Source organism: Mobula hypostoma, chromosome 1 (assembly GCF_963921235.1).
Source record: "Mobula hypostoma chromosome 1, sMobHyp1.1, whole genome shotgun sequence".
Lineage (NCBI taxonomy): Eukaryota > Metazoa > Chordata > Chondrichthyes > Myliobatiformes > Myliobatidae > Mobula > Mobula hypostoma.
Window position 1 is genome coordinate 143455697 of NC_086097.1, and position 22803 is coordinate 143478499.

Consider the following 22803-nt stretch of genomic DNA (forward strand, 5'->3'; position numbering starts at 1 on the left):
AGAGATATTCAAGGTCAGGGATAATAATTAACCTCAGCAACAAATATGTAACTTAGTAGAAGGAAGCCTTTGCTGGTGTGTTGCAGCAGTTTTGACTGGACTGTTACACAGGAGGCCTCTGACGGGATGAGATCCTGGTTGACTGCCCTTGTGTGTGTCGCTGCGGCTGCAGTGGGGCATGGCGGCCCGATCCTACGGAAACCAACATCCAAGGATGCTCTGCAAGCTGCCATCCACAAATACAATGCAGGGTCTGGCCAGGAAAACCTCTATAAGCTCACGGGAGCATACTGCATCGCAATGAAGGTATAGAAGTACCATTGAACTAATGGGATTGTGAAACTGGATTCACAATGATTTTTAATGCTTCAGGATTGGCAGCTGGTTTAGAGCCAGCAGGCCATGCCATTCTCTTGTATCTTGCCAGAGGCAAGGGAAAGCCATGAAGCTAGCTTCCCCTGGCTGCTTATGGTTTTGAGAGGTAGTGAAAGCTTCAAGTTAGAGTTGGCACCACTCCCACCTAATTATCAGTGAGGATGTGGCCTGCTCCAAGATGAACTGCTCTTTGGCCAGATGTCTAAAGTTCATGCCTGTTTTGTGCCATTGGCCTGTTTAAAATGGACGCTGGAGTCATGTGATGTAAATAGGGAACAGATTATTATTTATTTTGTAACCTGCACTGAGCACAATCCAAACAATTCCTGGTCTTTTTCAGCTCAAGAGGAGATCAAAAGGAAAGTGTTCAGTTATCTCTAAATAAGCTTTTATTAGTCACAAATATAGCCCGAACCTCTAACTCCATTCAGCGAACATATACCTTGCTGATGGCAGCCCTGACACAATTGAGAAGCTTCTACCCAGTGAGATGTATCAGTTGCTTTTTTCAGAAACTAATCAGCTTTCAAGGACATCAGAAGCAAGTCTGAACTTGTACTTCCCTGATTTGGTTACAGTCCCTCCCCAGTGTTAATTACAGAGCAATAATCAAGAGTTGTTCACTAAACTGGTTTGCATTTCCTTCTGTATTCTGGTGAGAAATTGAGCTTTATAAACTTTCACACATCCAGGGACAAATTTGGTCCAGGCAGATGGTGTGGCTGGGAGCTGAGGAAATGTCGTTTCTGTTTTATGTAGTGTGACAATGGATGAAGTTCAATTTCAGATGCAAATCTGCTTTCTGCTGTTTTCTATTTTTATTCAGAATTGTTACTTTTCTGTTCAGAGGTTTGATTTTTATTTTGAATGTCTTCTGGTGCTTTTAAATTCGTTATTTGTAAATTTGTCAATGTATCAGTCTGAAGCCCATGGCACAGGCCTGAAAACTCTTATAGAAACACAGTAAGTGTGGGCATGTGGCCAAGTGGTTAAGACACTTGACTAGCGACCTGAAGGTCATGAGTTCGAGCCTCAGCTGAGGAAGCGTGTTGAGTCCTTGAATAAGGCACTTAACCACACAGTGCTCTGCGACGACACCGGTGCCAAGCTGTATCTGCCCTTTCCCTTCCCTTGGACAACATTGGTGTCGTGGAGAGGGGAGACTTGCAGCATGGGCAACTGCCGGTCTTCCATACAACCTTGCCCAGGCCTGTGCCCTGGAGAGTGAAGACTTTCCAGGCGCAGATCCATGGTCTCGCAAGACTAACGAATGCCTTTAATAGGATGAAACTCTATTCTCCTAGTGAATGCAAGGAGCAATACTGATTTACCCATGGAGCAGAATCTCTGAAGGTTTTCATCATTCTGGACAAGCAGATATCTGAGAATAATGGTGGAGGGCCATAGTCTAATGCAGTGTCCTCCTTCCTTCCCCTCCCTGTGTCACCCTGCCCTGCCACTTTTCTATTTCTATACCAGGAAACCCAAAACACAGTTCTTGAGTTGGGCTGTATCTTACTGCAGGCTGCTGTACCTTTAAAGACTCAGAAATGAGTTTGTTTAACACCACAGGTCAGCAGATATGCTAAATCCATACAGAATAGGCACCTGGTCTTTAACCCAGGCCATAATGACCTGAGACAGCATCCCCACTACCCCTGTACAAAATGCACAGTGTAGTTTTTGCCAAACAAGTCCCGAGGCTATGGTGTACAAATCTAATGATCTCCTTAAGGTGGCAGTAAGGGTAGATAGTGTTGTCACGAAAGCATGTTGGATGCCGGTCTTCATTAGCTGGGGAATAGAATATAAGAGAGGGCAATTATGCTACAACAGCAAGTTGTCGGCATCTTGGATGAAAGCCTCGCAGTGCTGAGGATAGCATGGGGTGGGTGCGGGGGCAGTGGGAGGAAAGGATAACATCTTCACCATTTCTTAAAGTGGAGCGGTACTATGGGATGACTAGACCATACAGATGCCTTGTTCATGATTCAGTCAAAATGAGGCACGTTCAGGCAAGTATCAATGTTACAGTGGCATTTGTTACAGAGGAAGGGCATGCATACTCTCTTGTACAGGTCACGCGAACTTAGCTGATGAACTCCTATACAGTAATATTATTAAATTCACAAGCCCCATGTATGGACCCACTCCTAGTTCCTGCAAATGGCAGTGTGAATTTTCTCTCTCACTCTCCACTTTTAGTAATTGTCACAGTAACAATGGAGGTATGGTTACCTTATCAAATAATATTTGTGTATTTTCCGACTTATGGACAGAATTGACTTGCGGACATCTGGAGAAACAGGACCTGTCTCTTTACTTTAGAACAGCCTGGGCTGAACAACATTCCTCATCGAATAAGACCATTAAAGTGCAGATCAACTGGCCTATTGGTCAGGACATCTTGCAGCTACATAAGTGAAAGCTCTACCCTGAGGATTCTAGAGACGAGGGATAGTAGAAGCTCGGGGAAAGTGGGAGTGGGGCAGGGTGGGTGACAAACCTACCATGGGCCAGACCCTGGCAATGTATGTGGACCACTATAAAGCCAAGAAGGCTCTTAATGGAGATACTGATGGGAAAGTACAGTGATGGAAAAGAGCAAAAGGACCCACGGTCTGCTTTTAATAGACGGGGAACTGCCGAGGCAGTATTAGTTTGTATCTAACTGCTGCAGTATCTGCCCCAGAACTATTTGATGAGCAACGTACTGTAATTGGAACTTCACCCTGTATTTTTCCCTGCTTTATTTGTTGTGTTTGGAAGGGAATCGTGGGGAACTTTACTCCAAATCTGACCTGCCTTGGAAATATCTGATGGGGAAAAGTGGAGGTAACTTTACCCGGTGTCCATAGTGTGGAAGTTTATGTTGTGGAATAAAGTTATTAGATTTTTAAAAATACTGTTTCTCTGAAAAAAAAAGTCTCAGCTGGTGAACAGATCAGTCCATTGAAGAAAATAAAGCAAACGTATATTAACAAACTTGATTCACTGGGAGGCACTGCTGAGAGTATGCAATGACTTCACAATCTCTTCTTTCTGTAGGAACTAACACAAGGCAGGGAATACGAGATTGGATTTTCCCTCATGGAGACTGTATGCACTAAGGGAATGGAGGACAGAATGCAACAGTGTGCATTTATGGAGAATGGGGTACGTGTGCTTCTGCTGTCACTGTGTCAGTGTCTCTTTGACAATGGTGACCTGATGGGATTGCCTGTATTTCACAGATTTCCCCTTTTGACTTCGGGTGATAGAGGGGGGAGAGATCCTGGTTCTAGGCCAGTGGGTAGTCTATCCACTTTGCTGCAGTGATGAATATTGTTGATTCTAAACCTCCCACTGGGAACCAAGCAAGTATAGTAAATGCAGGTTCAAGCATCCAAACACCCTTGCTCTAGGGATTGTCTTTTGTCTTTAATATGGAAAATCTTGCAAATTACAGATGGAGAGAGGGATTGTCTGAACAAGAGATTCCCAGCCAAGGGTCCACTGAGCCCTCAGTTAATGGTAAGGGCCCATGGCATAAAAAAGGTTGGGAACCCTGGTGGTTCCTGTGTTGATTTATAAAGATGCATTGAACCCCTTGCTACTGTCTGTATTATGTCTTTCCCATGTAGGTTCGAAGAAGGAGTCTGAGAGGGAGTGCCGAAAAAGAGATTTTTGAAATTTTCGTTATTTTTTTTCTCCAACGGCTTTCTGAGAGGCGGGACTGCGCAGGCGTGTGACGTCGGGCAGTGCAGCGCGGCAGATTTAAAAGGGCAGACATCCTGCTTCGGATTTGATTCGAAGAAGGAGTCTGAGAGTCTGAGTGGGAGTGCCGAAAAAGAGATTTTTGAAATTTTCGTTATTTTTTTTCTCCAACGGCTTTCTGAGAGGCGGGACTGCGCAGGCGTGTGACGTCGGGCAGTGCAGCGCGGCAGATTTAAAAGGGCAGACATCCTGCTTCGGATTTGATTCGAAGAAGGAGTCTGAGAGTCTGAGCGGGAGTGCCGAAAAAGAGATTTTTGAAATTTTCGTTATTTTTTTTCTCCAACGGCTTTCTGAGAGGCGGGACTGCGCAGGCGTGTGACGTCGGGCAGTGCAGCGCGGCAGATTTAAAAGGGCAGACATCCTGCTTCGGATTTGATTCGAAGAAGGAGTCTGAGAGTCTGAGTGGGAGTGCCGAAAAAGAGATTTTTGAAATTTTCGTTATTTTTTTTCTCCAACGGCTTTCTGAGAGGCGGGACTGCGCAGGCGTGTGACGTCGGGCAGTGCAGCGCGGCAGATTTAAAAGGCACAGAACCTCAGAGAGCGGGCAGCGTAGTTTGCGGGCGGCGGAGTGAGCCGGGAGCAGAGTGAAGACTTAAGGGCTTCGGCTCACCGGGCTTAGGCGGAAGCGGGCGAGGCGAGGAAGGTTTGACATTCATTTTCTGTTGCTATTTGAGGAGAGGGGCATTATGACTGTGAGGGCAGTTTGCTGTTCTCGGTGTCGGATGTGGGAGGCCCTGGAGTCTCCAAGCCTCCCGGACGTCTACATCTGCGCCAAGTGCATCGAGTTGCAGCTCCTAAGGGACCGCGTTACGGAACTGGAGCTGCAGCTCGATGACCTTCGTCTGGTTAGGGAGAGCGAGGAGGTGATAGAGAGGAGTGGAAGGCAGGTGGTCACGCCGGGGCCACGGGAGGCAGACAAGTGGGTCACGGTTAGGAGGGGGAAGGGGAAAAGGAAGGTGATGGGGAGTACCCCGGCGGCTGTGCCCCTTAACAACAGGTACTCCTGTTTGAGTACTGTTGGGGGGGACAGCTTACCCGGGGGAAGCGACAGTGGCCCTGCCTCCGGCACAGAGTCTGGCCCTGTAGCTCAGAAGGGTAGGGCAAGGAAGAGGAGGGCAGTTGTGATAGGGGACTCGATAGTAAGGGGGTCAAATAGGCGATTCTGTGGACGCAGTCCAGAGACTCGGATGGTAGTTTGCCTCCCTGGTGCCAGGGTCTGGGATATTTCTGATCGTGTCCAAGATATCCTGAAGTGGGAGGGTGAAGAGCCAGAGGTCCTGGTACATATAGGTACCAATGACATAGGCAGGAAAAGGGATGAGGTCCTGAAAGAAGAATATAGGGAGCTAGGAAGGGAGTTGAGAAAAAGGACCGCAAAGGTAGTAATCTCGGGATTACTGCCTGTGCCACGCGACAGTGAGAGTAGGAATGCGATGAGGTGGAGGATAAATGCGTGGCTGAGGGATTGGAGCAGGGGGCAGGGATTCAAGTTTTTGGATCATTGGGACCTCTTTTGGCGCAGGTGTGACCTGTACAAAAAGGACGGGTTACACTTAAATCCTAGGGGGACCAATATCCTGGCAGGGAGATTAGCGGGGGCTACTGAGGTGACTTTAAACTAGAATGGTTGGGGGGTGGGAATCAAATTAAAGCGGCTAGGTGTGAGGAGGTTAGTTCACAACAGAGGGATGGGAACCAGTGCAGAGAGACAGAGATTTGTAAAGTGAGCGTAGAAGCAAAAAGTACAAAGGGGAAAAGTAAAAGTGGCAGGCCAACAAATCCAGGGCAAGCATTAAAAAGGGCTAAGAGAGTTGTAAAAGAGCGCCTGAAGGCTTTATGTGTCAATGCAAGGAGCATTCGTAATAAGGTGGATGAATTGAAAGTGCAGATTGTTATTAATGATTATGATATAGTTGGGATCACAGAGACATGGCTCCAGGGTGACCAGGGATGGGAGCTCAACGTTCAGGGATATTCAATATTCAGGAGGGATAGACACGAAGGAAGGGGAGGTGGGGTGGCGTTGCTGGTTAAAAAAGAGATTAACGCAATAGAAAGGAAGGACATAAGCCGGGAAGATGTGGAATCGATATGGGTAGAGCTGCGTAACACTAAGAGGCAGAAGACGCTGGTGGGAGTTGTGTACAGGCCACCTAACAGTAGTAGTGAGGTCGGAGATGGTATTAAACAGGAAATTAGAAATGTGTGCAATAAAGGAACAGCAGTTATAATGGGTGACTTCAATCTACATGTAGACTGGGTGAACCAAATTGGTAAAGGTGCTGAGGAAGAGGATTTCCTGGAATGTATGCGGGATGGTTTTTTGAACCAACATGTCGAGGAACCGACTAGAGAGCAGGCTATTCTGGACTGGGTTTTGAGCAATGAGGAAGGGTTAATTAGCGATCTTGTCGTGAGAGGCCCCTTGGGTAAGAGTGACCATAATATGGTGGAATTCTTAACATGGAGAGTGACGTAGTTAATTCAGAAACAAAGGTTCTGAACTTAAAGAGGGGTAACTTTGAAGGTATGAGACGTGAATTAGCTAAGATAGACTGGCAAATGACACTTCAAGGATTGACGGTAGATATGCAATGGCAGGCATTTAAAGGTTGCATGGATGAACTACAACAATTGTTCATCCCAGTTTGGCAAAAGAATAAATCAAGGAAGGTAGTGCACCCGTGGCTGACAAGAGAAATTAGGGATAGTATCAATTCCAAAGAAGTAGCATACAAATTAGCCAGAGAAAGTGGCTCACCTGAGGACTGGGAGAAATTCAGAGTTCAGCAGAGGAGGACAAAGGGCTTAATTAGGAAGGGGAAAAAAGATTATGAGAGAAAACTGGCAGAGAACATAAAAACGGACTGTAAAAGCTTTTATAGATATGTAAAAAGGAAAAGACTGATAAAGACAAATGTAGGTCCCCTGCAAACAGAAACAGGTGAATTGATTATGGGGAGCAAGGACATGGCAGACCAATTAAATAATTACTTTGGTTCTGTCTTCACTAAGGAGGACATAAATAATCTTCCAGAAATAGTAAGGGACAGAGGGTCCAGTGAGATGGAGGAACTGAGTGAAATACATGTTAGTACGGAAGTGGTGTTAGGTAAATTGAAGGGATTGAAGGCAGATAAATCCCCAGGGCCAGATGGTCTGCATCCCAGAGTGCTTAAGGAAGTGGCCCAAGAAATAGTGGATGCATTAGTGATAATTTTTCAAAACTTGTTAGATTCTGGACTAGTTCCTGAGGATTGGAGGGTGGCTAATGTAACCCCACTTTTTAAAAAAGGAGGGAGAGAGAAACCAGGGAATTATAGGCCGGTTAGCCTAACGTCGGTGGTGGGGAAACTGCTGGAGTCAGTTATCAAGGATGTGATAACAGCGCATTTGGAAAGCGGTGAAATGATCGGACAAAGTCAGCATGGATTTGTGAAAGGAAAATCATGTCTGACGAATCTCATAGAATTTTTTGAGGATGTAACTAGTAGAGTGGATAGGGGAGAACCAGTGGATGTGGTATATTTGGATTTTCAAAAGGCTTTTGACAAGGTCCCACATAGGAGATTAGTGTGCAAACTTAAAGCACACGGTATTGGGGGTAAGGTATTGGTGTGGGTGGAGAATTGGTTAGCAGACAGGAAGCAAAGAGTGGGAATAAACGGGACCTTTTCAGAATGGCAGGCGGTGACTAGTGGGGTACCGCAAGGCTCAGTGCTGGGACCCCAGTTGTTTACAATATATATTAATGACTTGGATGAGGGAATTAAATGCAGCATCTCCAAGTTTGCGGATGACACGAAGCTGGGTGGCAGTGTTAGCAGTGAGGAGGATGCTAAGAGGATGCAGGGTGACTTGGATAGGTTGGGTGAGTGGGCAAACTCATGGCAGATGCAATTTAATGTGGATAAATGTGAAGTTATCCACTTTGGTGGCAAAAATAGGAAAACAGATTATTATCTGAATGGTGGCCGATTAGGAAAAGGGGAGGTGCAACGAGACCTGGGTGTCATTATACACCAGTCATTGAAAGTGGGCATGCAGGTACAGCAGGCGGTGAAAAAGGCGAACGGTATGCTGGCATTTATAGCGAGAGGATTCGAGTACAGGAGCAGGGAGGTACTACTGCAGTTGTACAAGGCCTTGGTGAGACCACACCTGGAGTATTGTGTGCAGTTTTGGTCCCCTAATCTGAGGAAAGACATCTTTGCCATAGAGGGAGTACAAAGAAGGTTCACCAGATTGATTCCTGGGATGGCAGGTCTTTCATATGAAGAAAGACTGGATGAACTGGGCTTGTACTCGTTGGAATTTAGAAGATTGAGGGGGGATCTGATTGAAACGTATAAGATCCTAAAGGGATTGGACAGGCTAGATGCGGGAAGATTGTTCCCGATGTTGGGGAGGTCTAGAACGAGGGGTCACAGTTTGAGGATAGAGGGGAAGCCTTTTAGGACCGAGGTTAGGAAAAACTTCTTCACACAGAGAGTGGTGAATCTGTGGAATTCTCTGCCACAGCAAACTGTTGAGGCCAGTTCATTAGCTATGTTTAAAAGGAAGTTAGATATGGCCCTTGTGGCTACAGGGGTCAGGGGGTATGGAGGGAAGGCTGGGTTCTGAGTTGGATGATCAGCCATGATCATAATAAATGGCGGTGCAGGCTCGAAGGGCCGAATGGCCTACTCCTGCACCTATTTTCTATGTTTCTATGTTTCTATGTTATCCTACACTTTGCCTCAGGCCCAATTCTGACACAGAGTTTCAACTCAAAATGTTGACGATTCTTATACCACTCACTGATTTTGCTTGAACTTTTGCGTTTGTCTGCAGATTGTTTGTTGCTCTGGATTCCAACATTTGCAGTCACTTGTGTCTCTAACTTATCTAGACCATATTTAACACATGTTAGTGAAACAGGAGGCCTGTCAACCCATTAGTTCTGTTCGATCTTTTCTAGGGAATTCTCCATTTATTGCTCTAATGTCTTCCCATTGCATTAACTTTAAATATTTAATTTTCTCTTAAGTAATGGTATCTATTTCAGCAATTCTCTGGTGAAAATATTTCCAGGCTCTGTGCATTGAACGTTAAAATAAAGTTTTCCTCGTTGTTTAAATGTCAGTATTACAATGGTGTCCATGGCTGTGCAATCAGAGGTAAAAGTATTCCGTCAGGCTGTATCAAAACACTTGCATTAAATCTCCCCTAATCTATCATGCTCCAGGGGAAATAATATCTCATCTCAACTGCAGTTAGGTTTTCTGACCTCTGGCATCGTCCTGAAGAACCTTGTTTTCTCTTTTCTATAACAGTGCAGACAAAAATGTATTTGTTATTAACTGTCAAGGAACCAACATATGCAACACTTAGTATGACTCCTTCACTTCTGTTTTTGAAGAGATTTCAGATAACTGGTTTTCATTGCCGGTATCAGAACGGGCTGCCTCTTCAGTAAGTATTCCATCTGTAATACTGCCTCAGTCGTTTACTCTGCCTTAGCACTAACTGACCTGCTGGGAACGTCCAAGTACTGAAATTTGCAATTTTCCACATTCCTCTGTTTATATTCTCAGTTCCCGCCCCCCCCCACCTCCACCACCATTTACCCATTGACCGATGACCTCTAGCACCTATACCCATGGCAACTTTGGCCTTACTATATTACCAATATTTCCTTTAGTTTTTCCATCCATCCTTTAATTTCTCTCATACCAAATTCTTATGAAAGGCCCTCAGCTTGAAAGATTTACCCTGTTTTTTTTCCCTACAGATTCTGCCTGACCTGCTATGTGTTTCTAACATTTTCTGTTGTATTCATTTCCCTTTTACCAACCCCTAAATACCCTTGGCAATTTTGTAGCCTGATTAGACTTTTAGGGAATTATACATTGGGATGCCTAGTTTGCTGTCTTTAATCAGGCCACTCACTTCAAGGCACAAGTATGGTCTTTGGTTAAGTGAAGAAACTAACTTAAGTTAAAGACATCACACCTGTCACAGAACACTGTTCTACCTTCAACAAGAGAAAAATTGCAGATACTGGATATCCGAGCAACACACACAAAATGGTGGAGGAACTCAGCAGGCCAGACAGCAGTCCTGCCGAAGGTTTCAGCTCGAAACTTGGACTGTACTTTTTTCCATAGATTGAATTGAATTAACTTTATTTCTTACATCCTTCACATACATGAGGAGTGAAAATATTTATGTTACGTCTCCATCTAAATGTGCCATCTGCAATCATAGTAATTTGTAATAAATAGAACAGTCAATGTAATACACCCAAATCAGTGTGAGTTCAGCAGTCTGATGGCCTGGTGGAAGAAGCTGTCCCAGAGCCTGTTGGTCCTGGCTTTCATGCTGCAGTACCGCTTCCCGGATGGTAGCAGCTGGAATAGATTGTGGTTGGAATGGTTTGGGTCCCCAACGATCGTACAGACCCTTTTTACACACCTGTCCTTGTAAATGTCCTGAATCATGGGAAGTTCACAACTACAGATGCGCTGGGCTGTCCGCACCACTCTCTGCAGAGTCCTGCGATTAAGGGAGGTACAGTTCCCATATCAGGCAGTGATACAGCCAATTAGGGTGCTCTCAAAATTGTGCCCCTGTAGAAAGTTCTTAGGATTTGGGCACCCATACCAAACTTCCTCAACTGTCTGAGGTGAAAGAGGCACTGTTGTGCCTTTTTCACCACACAGCTGCTGTGCATGGAGCATGTGAGGTCCTCGGTGATGTGGATGCCAAGGAGCTTGAAGCTGTTTACCCTCTCAACCCCAGATCCATTGATGTCAATAGGGGTTAGCCTGTCTCCATTCCTCCTCTAATCCACAGCCAGCTCCTTTGTTTTTGCGACATTGAGGGAGAGGTTGTTTTCTTGACACCACTGTGTCAGAGAGATGACTTCTTCCCTGTAGGCCACCTCATTATGCTCAGATGCTGCCTGGCCTGCTGAGTTCCTCCAGCATTTTGTGTGTGTTGCACTGTTCTACCTCTCATCAGTGATCTTTGCTCTTCTTTGAGCTTCTACAAATTGGATTACCTACAGCAAGAATCTCAAGAGACCGGAAAAACAATACCAACCCAGTCACTGCAGGATTCCTCAAAATCATTGGAGTGATGTAAACTAAAGTCTGCATCCTGTCCCAGGTCAACATCCCCAGCACTGAGGCACTGATACACCCAGTCACCTCTGTCGGGCAAGCCACATCATTGAGATACCCAACAGCAAACTCCTGAAACAGGAATACTTGTCAGTTTCTTTACATTGATTACAAAATCACAGTTGCTGTAGTTCTTATGAGCAAGGCATTTAAGGGTTCATATACAGAAATAACTGAAACCTGTTGATCATTTGCAAAAGATCATTTAAGTAGACCTAAAATATTTCAGTCTTTAACTAAAATGGACTGGAACACAAAGGTTGTTAAAAGCTCTATATAGATTGCATTTGAAATTCTTTGTTGGCTTGGAGGAAAGGCAGCTTAAATTGTTCAGGAAGAGGAAAGTTCTAACAACAATGCCAAGGCTGGGACACCGTTAAGATGAGACAGGATGACTTAGTGTAGGGTTGGTTTTCTGGAAAGAAGTCTAAAGGCCTTTTCATTCCAAACCTTTTGTAATGAATATAACATGCCTCTAGGTATGAATGGATTCTGAAAATTGAAAATGTAACTAATTATTCCATTTATTGTGCCAATTTCCCAATAGACGGCACTGACCTGTAATGGAGAGATTACAATTCAATACGATGTCCCAAGACCAGTAAGAACTTCGGTCACCTGCGTACAGGTAAGAATTTTTTTCCATGATGACTTCACTAGAGATGGCTACAAATCGATGGTGTATGTAAAGGAATGCTGATTGGACAAACCAGATGTAACTTCTCAGATTGGAGATAGTAATCATTAGTTGTTAGTGCTTCAAAGAGAGGGCAATTAATTGAAAGTTAATATCAGGCAAAGACTATATCTGGTGATACAGGGCCTAATGGAAACTGTTGGTATCACTGCCACTAAGTCCCCACAGATCCAAGGTCTTGCCAGTGACTGAACGGACAGATTTATCCACCACATAAATACATGACTACTACAGCAAGCTAGTGTTGCGCTTTGCAATTCCAAATCATTAAACTAATTAAAAGAAAGACACAGGACTGGGAATGCAAGGCTAACTTCATTTTTTACTTTAAGCAAAAAATGAAGTTAGACTTGCATTCCCAGTCCTTGCATTTCCAGTATCGCATGGTAGCGTCCTGACATATGCAGTTCACTTATTTTCACATGAAAAGCCTGAAATGAATTATATAAACAAACAAAAATGCTTAATCAAACAATATATTTACAGTATTACCCAAATACTACTGAAATAGGAGGAGAACATGGCGGTGCGACGGAGCGCGCGCGGCCTCTCCGGTGATGAATATCTGTTATCTGTCAAGTAGGGGACCGTGCACAATTCTGATTTGATGGAGATTGATGTGAGAGTACGAAGGAACATCTGGAAAACTTCTGAAATGCCCGCTTTGCTGCCGCTGCTACTGTGTGGTAACCGGAATCTCCGGAGCAGAAGACCCCGAAATCCTCGGCTTTGCTTGTTTCAGTGGCCGGGGCTAGGTCGAAAGCGCTCGGCAGAGGATAGCGCTCGGGAGGCTGTATTGGAGGGGCTGGTTGGAGGCTCGGAGTTTTCGGACAGATGGACTCAGTGTCGGCTGTGGTCGGCTGCTTCCAAGGCATCGGCAAGTTGACGGTGCCTGGAGGTTTATGGCAGGGAGTTTCTCCCTTTTGCCACCTGCTGTCGGGTACTCGGGAGTTGATCGACTCGGGGATTTTTGAGACTTTTTTTACCGTACCCATGGTTTGTTCTTCATCGAATTATGGTATTGCTTTGCACTGCTGTAACTATATGTTATAATTATGTGGTTCTGTCAGTGTTAGTCTTTGGTTTGTCCTGTTTTCTGTGATATCACTCCGGAGAAACATTATATCATTTCTTAATGCACGTATGCATTTCTAAATGACAATAAAAGAGGACTGAGTGTTCTCATAATCTAAATGTAAATATTAAATACACAATTTAATATTCCCTGTTCAGCTATAAACTCCAACTCAATACAGAATGCATCTCAACTATATAATTCAACTACTATACAGATGTCCATAGCATAGTAACTTTTAAATGGTCCTATTCAGTTCTAAAGGTTCAATTGCTGTGGAGGATTTCTTACTCTTGTGGGATAACTTGTTCCCTGACTAGGGGGATCACTCTGCTTGGCAGGTGAGACTTATGGCTGTGAAACAATCCCAGGTTCTGAGGCCTTTTCTGTGGTGGTTGTAGGAGTTGACTCTGGGACTGCAGGAAGTGGTTCTGACAGCTCTGACCACCTTTCTACTCTATAGCAATAATAACAGGGTTGTTGTGATGGGAGATTTTAACTTTCCTAATATTGATTGGCATCTCCTTAGTGCAAGGGATTTAGATGGGGTGGAGTTTGTTTTGTATGTTCAGGAAGGTTTCTTGAAGCAATATACAGATAAACCTCACTACAGGAAGAATGTGGAAACCATAGAAAGGGTCCAGAGGAGACTTACAAGGATGTTGCCTGGATTGGGGAACATGCCTTACGAGAATAGGTTGAGTGAACTTGGCCTTTTCTCCTTGGAGTGATGGAGGATGAGAGGTGACCTGATAGAGGTGTATAAGGTAATGAGAGGCATTGATCATGTGGATAGTCAGAGGCTTTTTCCCAGGACTGAAATGGCTAACACGAGGGGGCATAGTTTTAAGGTGCTTGGAAATAGGTTCTGAGGGGATATCAGGGACAACTTTTTCCTACACAGAGAGTGGTGGGTGCGTGGAATGCACTGCCAATGGTGGTGGTGGAAGTGGATACGATAGGGTCTTTTAAGAGACTCTTAGAAAGGTACATGGAGCTTATAAAGAGGAAGGCTATACAGTAGGGAAATTCGAGGCAGCTTCTAGAGTAGGTTACACGGTCAGCACAATGTTGTGGGTTGAAGGGCCTGTAATGCGCTGTAGATTTCTATGTTCTATGTTCTATGACATCAGACACAATCTCCACTGTTCTGTCCTTAAACTTTCTGAGATTGTTCTTTTGATCACCTCTGTAGTCCCTCAACAGGACTGTTTGTCTAGGACTGAAATATTGAACCTTCTTGTTTGAGGAAACCTAAAATTGTCTCAGATGTTTGTGCTGCATACTGCTTCTGAGATTGTGTTTGAGGAGATCCAAGCATGAACACAAGGGACAACACAGGAACAGCATAGCTGGTGAGTTGTTGGTGCTGCATTGTGACATGCAAGGAGGAAACTAGTGAGCTTTTGGTTCATTGTAATGATGATCAGTGAGGCCCAGAGGATCTCCATTTACTGACAAGTGACTTTTATGTCTCAACTAAAAAGTACGTGGGTTCACACTCTAGCTATCTGTGCGCATCTACTCAAATCCCTGACCCTCTATGAACAGTCAATGAAGAGAAAAGATATTACCTGGGAAAGGAGTCTATGTTGGCCAAGCGTTTCTCATGATCCTGATTTCCATGTGTGCGTGGGCTCCTCCTTTTCCGCAATGGTTGCTGAAGAGTTAACTCCCCTGTGTATTTGGAGCTCTTGACTGTTATTCTGTTCCTCATCAGTTGAACTATTGGATCTCCATCCCGTTAGCTCAAGGTCACCTGACCTACCTGGGTCACCTTCTTACCGGCCATTCTACAGGACTACAACCAACATTATTTCATGGATCTGCCCACTCCAGCCTTGTGTATTTGAGTCTTTCAACTCTGCCTGGCCCAAACCAGTCAAATGAGGCAACCCAGACAGATTCTAATGAGATTACAGATTGCTTCTTTGGTAGGTCTGACACTTTACATAATAAGTAGCTACTCATCTGAGGATGGTCTCAGATTTAGCAGGTCATTACCTGAAGTTCCTTGTGTTTCATTCAGGCTACATCCACACTAGGCTGGATAATTTTGAAAACGCCGGTTTCGAGTAAAAATGACAGGCGTCCACACTAGGCGTTTTTCAAAATATCTCTGTCCACATTAAAATGTATATTTGGGCGAGTCTACTCCTACTGGGCATGCGCAGACACATCTACAGAAAACAAGCGAAGAGGAAACGGTATAATATTTACGATTCTGTGGCGGCATTGTGCTATTTCCATTGGTCAAAAACTACAGTACCAACAACAACAGCGAAAGAAGGTTTCAACAGTGTCTTCGAGGAATACAAAGAAAACCTCTGCTGTCTTCGTTTAGACAGAGAATGAAGTGGAGCTGTTTCTGTGAGTTACAAATGACTACAAAGTCAGCAAAGCAGTGGAGAATATGGAGATGTTTAACTCCAAACAAGCTACTAATGTAGACAATAAAGTAAACAACGCATGCATGAAGCCGTCCTCTACCCAAGATCAACAAGAGAGTGGAATCTTCTGCCGCCAGACCTGCGCAGTATTTCAGACATTAATACTTTTAAAGATAGACTCAATCAAATCAATTTAGGGGATCTAGTCAAAAAAGCTCACTTTACAATTTAACTCCCACGCCGTTCACACCGACTGCGTGTTATAACAGCCGTCCGGCAGCGCTTGCGCAGTACCAAGCAGAAGCAGAGAAAGCATTGTTGTTGTGGTGTTATCATGACAGCATTTTTAAATCTCTCCGTTTACCCCGTCCACACTACAACGCGCAACAATCGTTTTCAAATTTACACACTCTGGAGAGTGTTTTAGAAAAGCTCCGTTTTTGGGTGATGAAAACGTCGTTTCAATGTGGATGGAGGGTCAAAACAAAGAGAAAAAGCTTCGTTTTCAAAATTATCCGGTGTAGTGTGGACGTAGCCTCAATTGCTCTGATTAGTTTGTCCCAGAGCAAGAATCAGATCAGAGTCCTGGCCCTTTACATAACAAACAGCTACTTGTCTGAGAATGGTCTCAGGTTTAGCAGGTCATTTCCTGAAGCTCCTTGTGTCCACATTCAATTGCTCTGATTAGATGATTCCAGAGCAAGAATCAGATCAGAGCCCATAAAATGGGGGGAAACAAGACAACTGGTTAGTCTGCTTCCTCTGTCCTTGATTAGACTGTAGTTTCTTCTGGCCAACAAGTTGAAATATCTGGTTCAAGTTGTGACAGCAAAAGCCTTAAGTCCCCACGTGTAACAATGTCCAAGCAGTTTCTGTTTTTTTGTGAGTATGTGGTTCACTGCACTGAAACCTCTTTTAACAAGGTAGGAGGATGGAAATGCCAAGAAGAGCAGCTTGGCTCTTCTCCAAAGACCAGGAAACTTCTTATGGGAGCATTGTCACATACCACAAAAGCTGACATTTTTGAAAAGCATGTTTGTTTCTTCACAGTTCTAAATTTTGATTATTTCTTCCTGCAAGCTCTCTTCCTATTCTTCCACCTTGCAAAGAAATGGGTTAATTACCCAGTGCAGAATTTCTAGATTGTTCAAATCCTTGAATTGATTCTGAAAATCCTTCTTCAGAGACTGTAAGCAGTACTCTTGCAAATCACCATCTGTGAACAGAGTGCCATACTTTCCATGTAGGGAAACTGAGAATATTCTTCTCCCAATGTTTTATTTATATATTTCCAATTTTCTGATAAAAGTGGACACTGAGCTTTTTGCCTGGATTAAATTGAATTTCTCACCCTGCAGTTTCATTTTTAGAAAGTTCATTTTGTTATTTAGATCGGCTAGGTATGTGACATCTCAGTGGAAGTTCAATCATGGTTCCCAAACTCATGCCAACTTTGGGGAAAATTTAACCACAGTGTCAAAAAGATCAAATAAATGTTTTAAGCAGCAGCCTTTTGTCAGGCAATGCACTTCAGTGTGAAGAAGCAAGTGTTCAAACTCTTCATTGTTATCTTGGCATAACTGCTGAAATATTCTGCTACTTAATGGATGAGCTTTCATGTTGTTGATAGCAGATATTGCAAGACAACAAACTTATTCGAAAGGCCAGTGATGTTGTGGGTTTGGAACTGGACTCTCTCACGGTGGTGTCTGAAAAGAGGGTACTGTCTAAGTTGCATGCCATCTTGGTAAATGTCTCCCATCCACTACATAATGTACTGGGTGGGCACAGGAATACATTCAGCCAGAGACCGAGATGCAGCACAGAGCGTCATAGGAAGTCATTCCTGCCTGTGGCCATCAAACTTTACAACCCTGACACCCTGTGCCGATAGGCTGGTCCTGGACTTATTTCATAATTTACTGGCATAATTTACGTATTACTATTTAACTATTTATGATTCTATTACTATTTATTATTTATGGTGCAACTGTAACGAAAACCAATTTCCCTCTGGGATCAATAAAGTATGACTATGACTATGACTATGAAATAAGTTGCTGGCTGAGGTTTTTGACTGCGAGATGTTGATGATGAATGGATTGCAAACAGACTTGGAATTTCTTTTTACATAAATGGCACTACACTAGCATTGTGACCTGTAATTTATGATGCTCCATCTGTTGCACAAGAAATCATGTTCCTGATCGGAATACTTTTATTCTCAATATATATTTTGAGCTCATCATAGATTGATTCTCTGTTGATATTTGTTTTCAACTTTTCACAAAATAGAATCTCTTCATAAACTTTTCCATTTTTGATAAACCATACATATGCCGTTAGCAATGCCTCATTGTCTCGCACAGTTAACTCATTCAGTTGTATCCCAAATTCTGTTTTTTGTAGCTCTGTGCATAGTTGAAACTCAATGTCTTCATTCATTTTGTCAATACGATAAGCTACAGAGTTATTACTCAGAGAAATTGATTTTAAGATATTGGTATCCTTTTTGAGAACAGTGGTGAGCACTTCTGATACAGCAGGCATTATTAATTTTTCCACATTTGTATGAGATTTTCCTTACTTTGCTATCATTTTGGAAATGTTATAAGTAGCAATGAGATCACCATCAAGGTCAATTTTAGCTTCCTTGGCAAATGACTTGAGAGTGCAATACTTGTCAAATGCTTCTTTCATCTTCTGGAACTGAGTAATACCATAAATAGCCTTTTCAGGGTGTCTTTTATGGAAGTGTTCTTGCAATCTTGATGGTTTCATGGCTCATTAGACAGTACATATATTACAAATACTGTATTACAAATAAGACACATGGGACATCGCTGATTTGATGGGAATGGAATAAAACCATATTCCAGGTACACAACATTATATTGACGAAATTTCTGTAGTTTCTGTATCTTAGTAGGATTAGAATTCAAGGCTTCATCGCCTTCAGACTCATAAAGATCACACCACACGTATTTATTAATGGGGCTAAACTAAAATGAAAAAATTAACACAAACTGCGAATGCCTATTGGATTTTGAAGATGATGGCGAGTTGACACGGATGGAACAATAGTAGCGGCACGGAAAAGAACAGCAAGGTGAAGATGAAGACGATCGCAACAGCAAAAATTACTTTGACAAGGATTCAGATTGGAACCTGAAGGTTAGTCAGGATAGAGCTAGTGTTCGGCAAGCTACCTTTATATTATTCCAGTTAGCGCAATTGACCAATCACGTAAGGTCTCATAATCCCCAAAGATGGTTCTTGACTGCACATATGAAGCTGATGTTGCTTTGAATGCTTCAAGAGGAATCCTCGGGGTTGGCAGGTTCACTGATTGTCTCTATTTCACCGTTTTTGGTTTTGACCTGTGCTGTATCTTGCATAATCTGTTTTCCATAGATCTGCAGAGAAAGTTGAGTGGGTGTACTTGACTTACCAACTGTTAAATTGCATGAACTCGTTCTGTGTCTTGAGTCAAGGGGAACTGTTGTGCACCCTGGTTGCTAATTTATGCACTTCCAATAACGTCTCTTTGGTTGGAAAGGTTGGATGAGATTGCTGAGTTTCAGACGTGTTGTGACAACAAGTGCTCACCGCCTGCAGAGATATGGTTCTTCCTGTGTTCCAGTGCCTTGTCCCTTTTCTCTACTAACAGTCAATCAGGTCTCATGCTTCAAGTTTGAGTGCTGCTTACCGCCTCCATAAGAGTCTTGAACGCCCTCCGACGACTACTATTTCCCCCAATGCCCCATTAGGACATGTAACCACGCCCGTTGGGAATCATTGGTTTAAAGAATTCATATTTGTTGAGTCATGCCCTGAATCCATAATCTTCCAAACTTTTTAATGTTATCTTGAGATTCTGTCTATGTTCCTTCTCAACCTTATTGGTAACAATGATGCCATCCAGGTAAAACTGAGTAGCTGGACAGGCTTGCTGCACTTTCTGCTTTCTAAAAGAATGCAGGTGCAGGTCCAAAAATAAGCCTATTATAGCAATAAACCCTTTTGTGAGTGTTATGGTGGGAAACATTTGGACTCCTCTTCCATCTCCATCTATAGGTCAGCTAAATCCATCTTGCTGAAGTGTTTTCTTCCAGAAAGGTTTGCAGAAGTATCCTCTATCCTGAGCAGAGGGCATTGATTTACTTTCAGTTCTGGGTTGATGGTGACCTTAAAATCACCACAGATCCTGACAGGTCCATTCTTCCAGCTATTGGGACCACTGGCATTTCCCATGGGCTCCATGCAACCTTAGAAAGAATTCCTTCAGTCTCTATGTGATCTAGCTCACTGACTACTTTATCACAGATGGTATAAAGAACTGGAGGGGCTTTGCAAAACTTGGGTGCAAGCATTTTTATTTAACACAATTTAACACTTCATATGTTTGAGTTTTCCAATGCAATACTTGAACACTGCTGTGGCATCTTTAATTCATTTATTAATTCACTTTCAGTTGGTTTCATTGCTGGGGATGCAGCTTGCAAATGGTAGATGGATCTCCAATCAAGTTGTAGTTGTCTCATCCAATCACATCCCCACAATGCTGACCTTCCTGTTTTACCACAAATAAACCCAGTGTGGGTTGTTGGTTGTTGTATTTCACTGCTACAAATGTCATTCCCACAGGCATTATCTTTTCTCCAGTATAAGTTCTTCATTGGATATCTGCAGGCTTCTGTTCAGTTTCTTTTGAAATGCTGCTCAAACTCATTCTGTGGAATGACTGAAACAGCTAAGCCAGTGTCCAATTCCATTTTAATTAATTTGCTGCTCACTTTGGGCGTAAGCCATATTGCTTGTCTCTTGCTAGGTTTCACACTGTAAATCTCAAGGCTACCCAGTCCTGTGTCACTCATCATTACCAGAGTTTTCATCAACAGCACGCAGATTAGTGCTCTTTTTCAAATTACGTCCTTTTTAGCTTTCTCTCTTCCTCGTGCAGTTCATTTATTTTTGTGTGCCTGACATGATCTTTGTATGTGTCCTATTTGTTGCATTTTCTGCAAGTATTGCCTTTAAATCTGCATTGATTTGGTGTATGTGAGCCCATGCCACAACAGTAACCCAATATGTTTGGCCAGGCCTGTTACTATTTAGATGTTGCAACTTTGTTCATGCTTTCATTCTTGACTGCAACGCAATTGTGTCTCTGTCCGAAGTTTCCCTTGATACAGTTACTTCAACTGCTGTTTTAAAGGTAAGTTGTGCTCCAGTTAGGAGCCATTTTTGAATGCTTTTTTGTAAGATTCGACAATCTAAATGATCTCTCAGTGCATCGTTAAGCCTATTACTGAACTGACAATGCTCGGACAATATCTTCAATTCGGCCATGTACGCTGAAATAGACTCTCTTTCCTTTTGATTCCACTTATGAAATCTAAAGCATTCTGCAATCAACAATGCTTTTGGTTCTACATGTTCCTGCATTACTTTCATGATATCAGCAAAGCTAATTTTAGCTGATTTGGTTGGAGCAGTTAAACTTTGAAGCAAACTGTATGCCTTTAAACTCACTTTGCAAAATTGGTACTTGCTTTTCATTGGCAATTTCATTTGCTTCAAAGTGCTACTCAATTTGCTCAGTATACAAAATTCAGTTAGCAGTTGTAGATTCAAATGTGTCAATCTTTCTGATGTAGCCAGTTGAGGCCAGTTCATTGGCTATATTTAAGAGAGAGTTAGCTATGGCCCTTGTGGCTACAGGGGTCAGGGGGTATGGAGGGAAGGCTGGGGTGGGGTTCTGAGTTGGATGATCAGCCATGATCATAATAAATGGCGGTTCAGGCTCGAAGGGCCGAATGGCCTACTCCTGCACCTATTTTCTATGTTTCTATGTTAGATTATGAAATCATGTCCCATAAATTTATCCCGTATTTAAGTATGGAGGTTAAGGGACACTTAAGTTGGGCATTGAAGATGTTAAAATGATTTAATCAAGTATGATTGAGAGAAACTATCTTCTCTCGTGGAGGAAGTCCAAAACATAGATATTTACTCTTAAATCTAGAGTTGAATCTAATTTTGTTGACCAAAGGGAAACATTAGGGAACAGTTTTTCAGCTCAGAAATATTGGAAAACCTGAAAAACTTTTTTCTAAATTGCCAAGCTGAGAGCTTCCAGGACAAGAAGTGATGTTATTGTATGAAATGATCAAGAAAGTAAAGCAAAAGTAGATAAATAGAATTGAAGTACATTATGGAATGTATGTATTAAATAGAATAATTGGTTAAAGAGGGTGAATATCCCACTCCTTCCTGATGTGGCCCAATCGTGACTTGTGAGTGCTGAGTTCAATTTGCTTTTGGCTCTTCTTTCTTACAGAACTGAGTGAAGATTTTGAAAGAGGAGCATGAACAGCAGCGAACAAGGGAGAACCAGTTGCCGAGGCAGCCAAAAATCTTGATTGTGGGACGTAATTTGTAAAATATATTAAAATATTGCCTGTGGACTTCCTTGAAAATACAGTTAATGTAAGGCATATTTCAAGAGTAAAATTTGCAATCCATATTGTATTCAGCCTTTGGGCTAGGTCCCAACCCATTTTCTTGAGAAATTATGCCAAATATTTCTCAGCATCAATAGCAACTGGCATTAAAAAGCCTGATTAAGTAATCTATACCCCTTAGTGTGGTCATAAGGCTAATGTTAAATGGAATTATTTTTAAAGAGTGAATCACATTGTTTGAATAATCAAATTATAATTGCTATTAAATGTAAATTTGACTCTGAGTTTAATGTTGGGAACTAATTAAGCTCACCTCAAAGCCCAAGAAGAGCAGGGTGAGCTGTCTCAATGACTATTGCCCAGGAGTGTTCACATCTACCATAGTGAAAAGTTTCAAGAAGTTGGTTATGGCGAGAATTAACTCTTGCCTGAGTAAGGATGTTGCCCCACTAAAATTTGCCTACCATGGTAACAGATCTCACTGGCTCTCTATTCTGCTTCAGGGCACCTAGACAACCATAAGACCTATGTCAGGCTAACGTTTATTGATTATAGCTCAGTGTTCAACACCATTATTCCGTCAGTACTGATAACCAAGCTCAAAGATGAGCCTCTCTACCTCCCTCTGCAATTGGATCCTTGACTTACTTGTTCAGAGAGACAGTCAGTATAGATAGGTGATAAGATCTCCTCCTCGTTGGCTATCAGCACTGAGGCACCTCAAGAATGTGTACTTAGCTCTACTCTCTCTACACTCATGACTATGTACCTTGGCACAGTTCAAATGTCGTCTATAAATTCTCCAGTGACACCACTGTTATTGGCAGAATTGCAGATGATGCGGAGGAACTGTACAGGAGCGAGATAGATCGGCTGG

General features: G+C 42.9%; 2 protein-coding genes across 2 annotated transcripts; both read left to right on the top strand.

The window, feature by feature from the left end:
• Window positions 1-63: 63 nt before the first annotated feature.
• On the top strand, window positions 64-22217 carry LOC134342319 (cathelicidin-related peptide Oh-Cath-like). The gene is made up of 4 exons (XM_063040307.1): window positions 64-306; window positions 3424-3531; window positions 11845-11925; window positions 21803-22217. The coding sequence occupies exons 1-4, from the start codon at window positions 127-129 to the stop codon at window positions 21806-21808; spliced, it is 375 nt and encodes a 124-aa protein (XP_062896377.1). The 5' UTR covers window positions 64-126; the 3' UTR covers window positions 21809-22217.
• Window positions 3571-5778, top strand: LOC134342314 (uncharacterized). Its single transcript, XM_063040292.1, has 2 exons — window positions 3571-3888; window positions 3999-5778. Exon 2 carries the CDS (start codon window positions 4818-4820, stop codon window positions 5751-5753), a length of 936 nt encoding a protein of 311 aa, XP_062896362.1. The 5' UTR covers window positions 3571-3888; window positions 3999-4817; the 3' UTR covers window positions 5754-5778.
• Window positions 22218-22803: the final 586 nt, after the last annotated feature.

Excerpts from the sequence above, each read along its gene's own strand:
- LOC134342319 (XM_063040307.1), top strand. The coding sequence starts at position 127 with ATGAGATCCTGGTTGACTGCCCTTGTGTGTGTCGCTGCGGCTGCAGTG. Across the intron at positions 307-3,423 it reads CATACTGCATCGCAATGAAG|GAACTAACACAAGGCAGGGA; the intron begins GTATAGAAGTAC and ends TTCTTTCTGTAG. Across the intron at positions 3,532-11,844 it reads GTGCATTTATGGAGAATGGG|ACGGCACTGACCTGTAATGG; the intron begins GTACGTGTGCTT and ends ATTTCCCAATAG.
- LOC134342314 (XM_063040292.1), top strand. The coding sequence starts at position 4,818 with ATGACTGTGAGGGCAGTTTGCTGTTCTCGGTGTCGGATGTGGGAGGCC.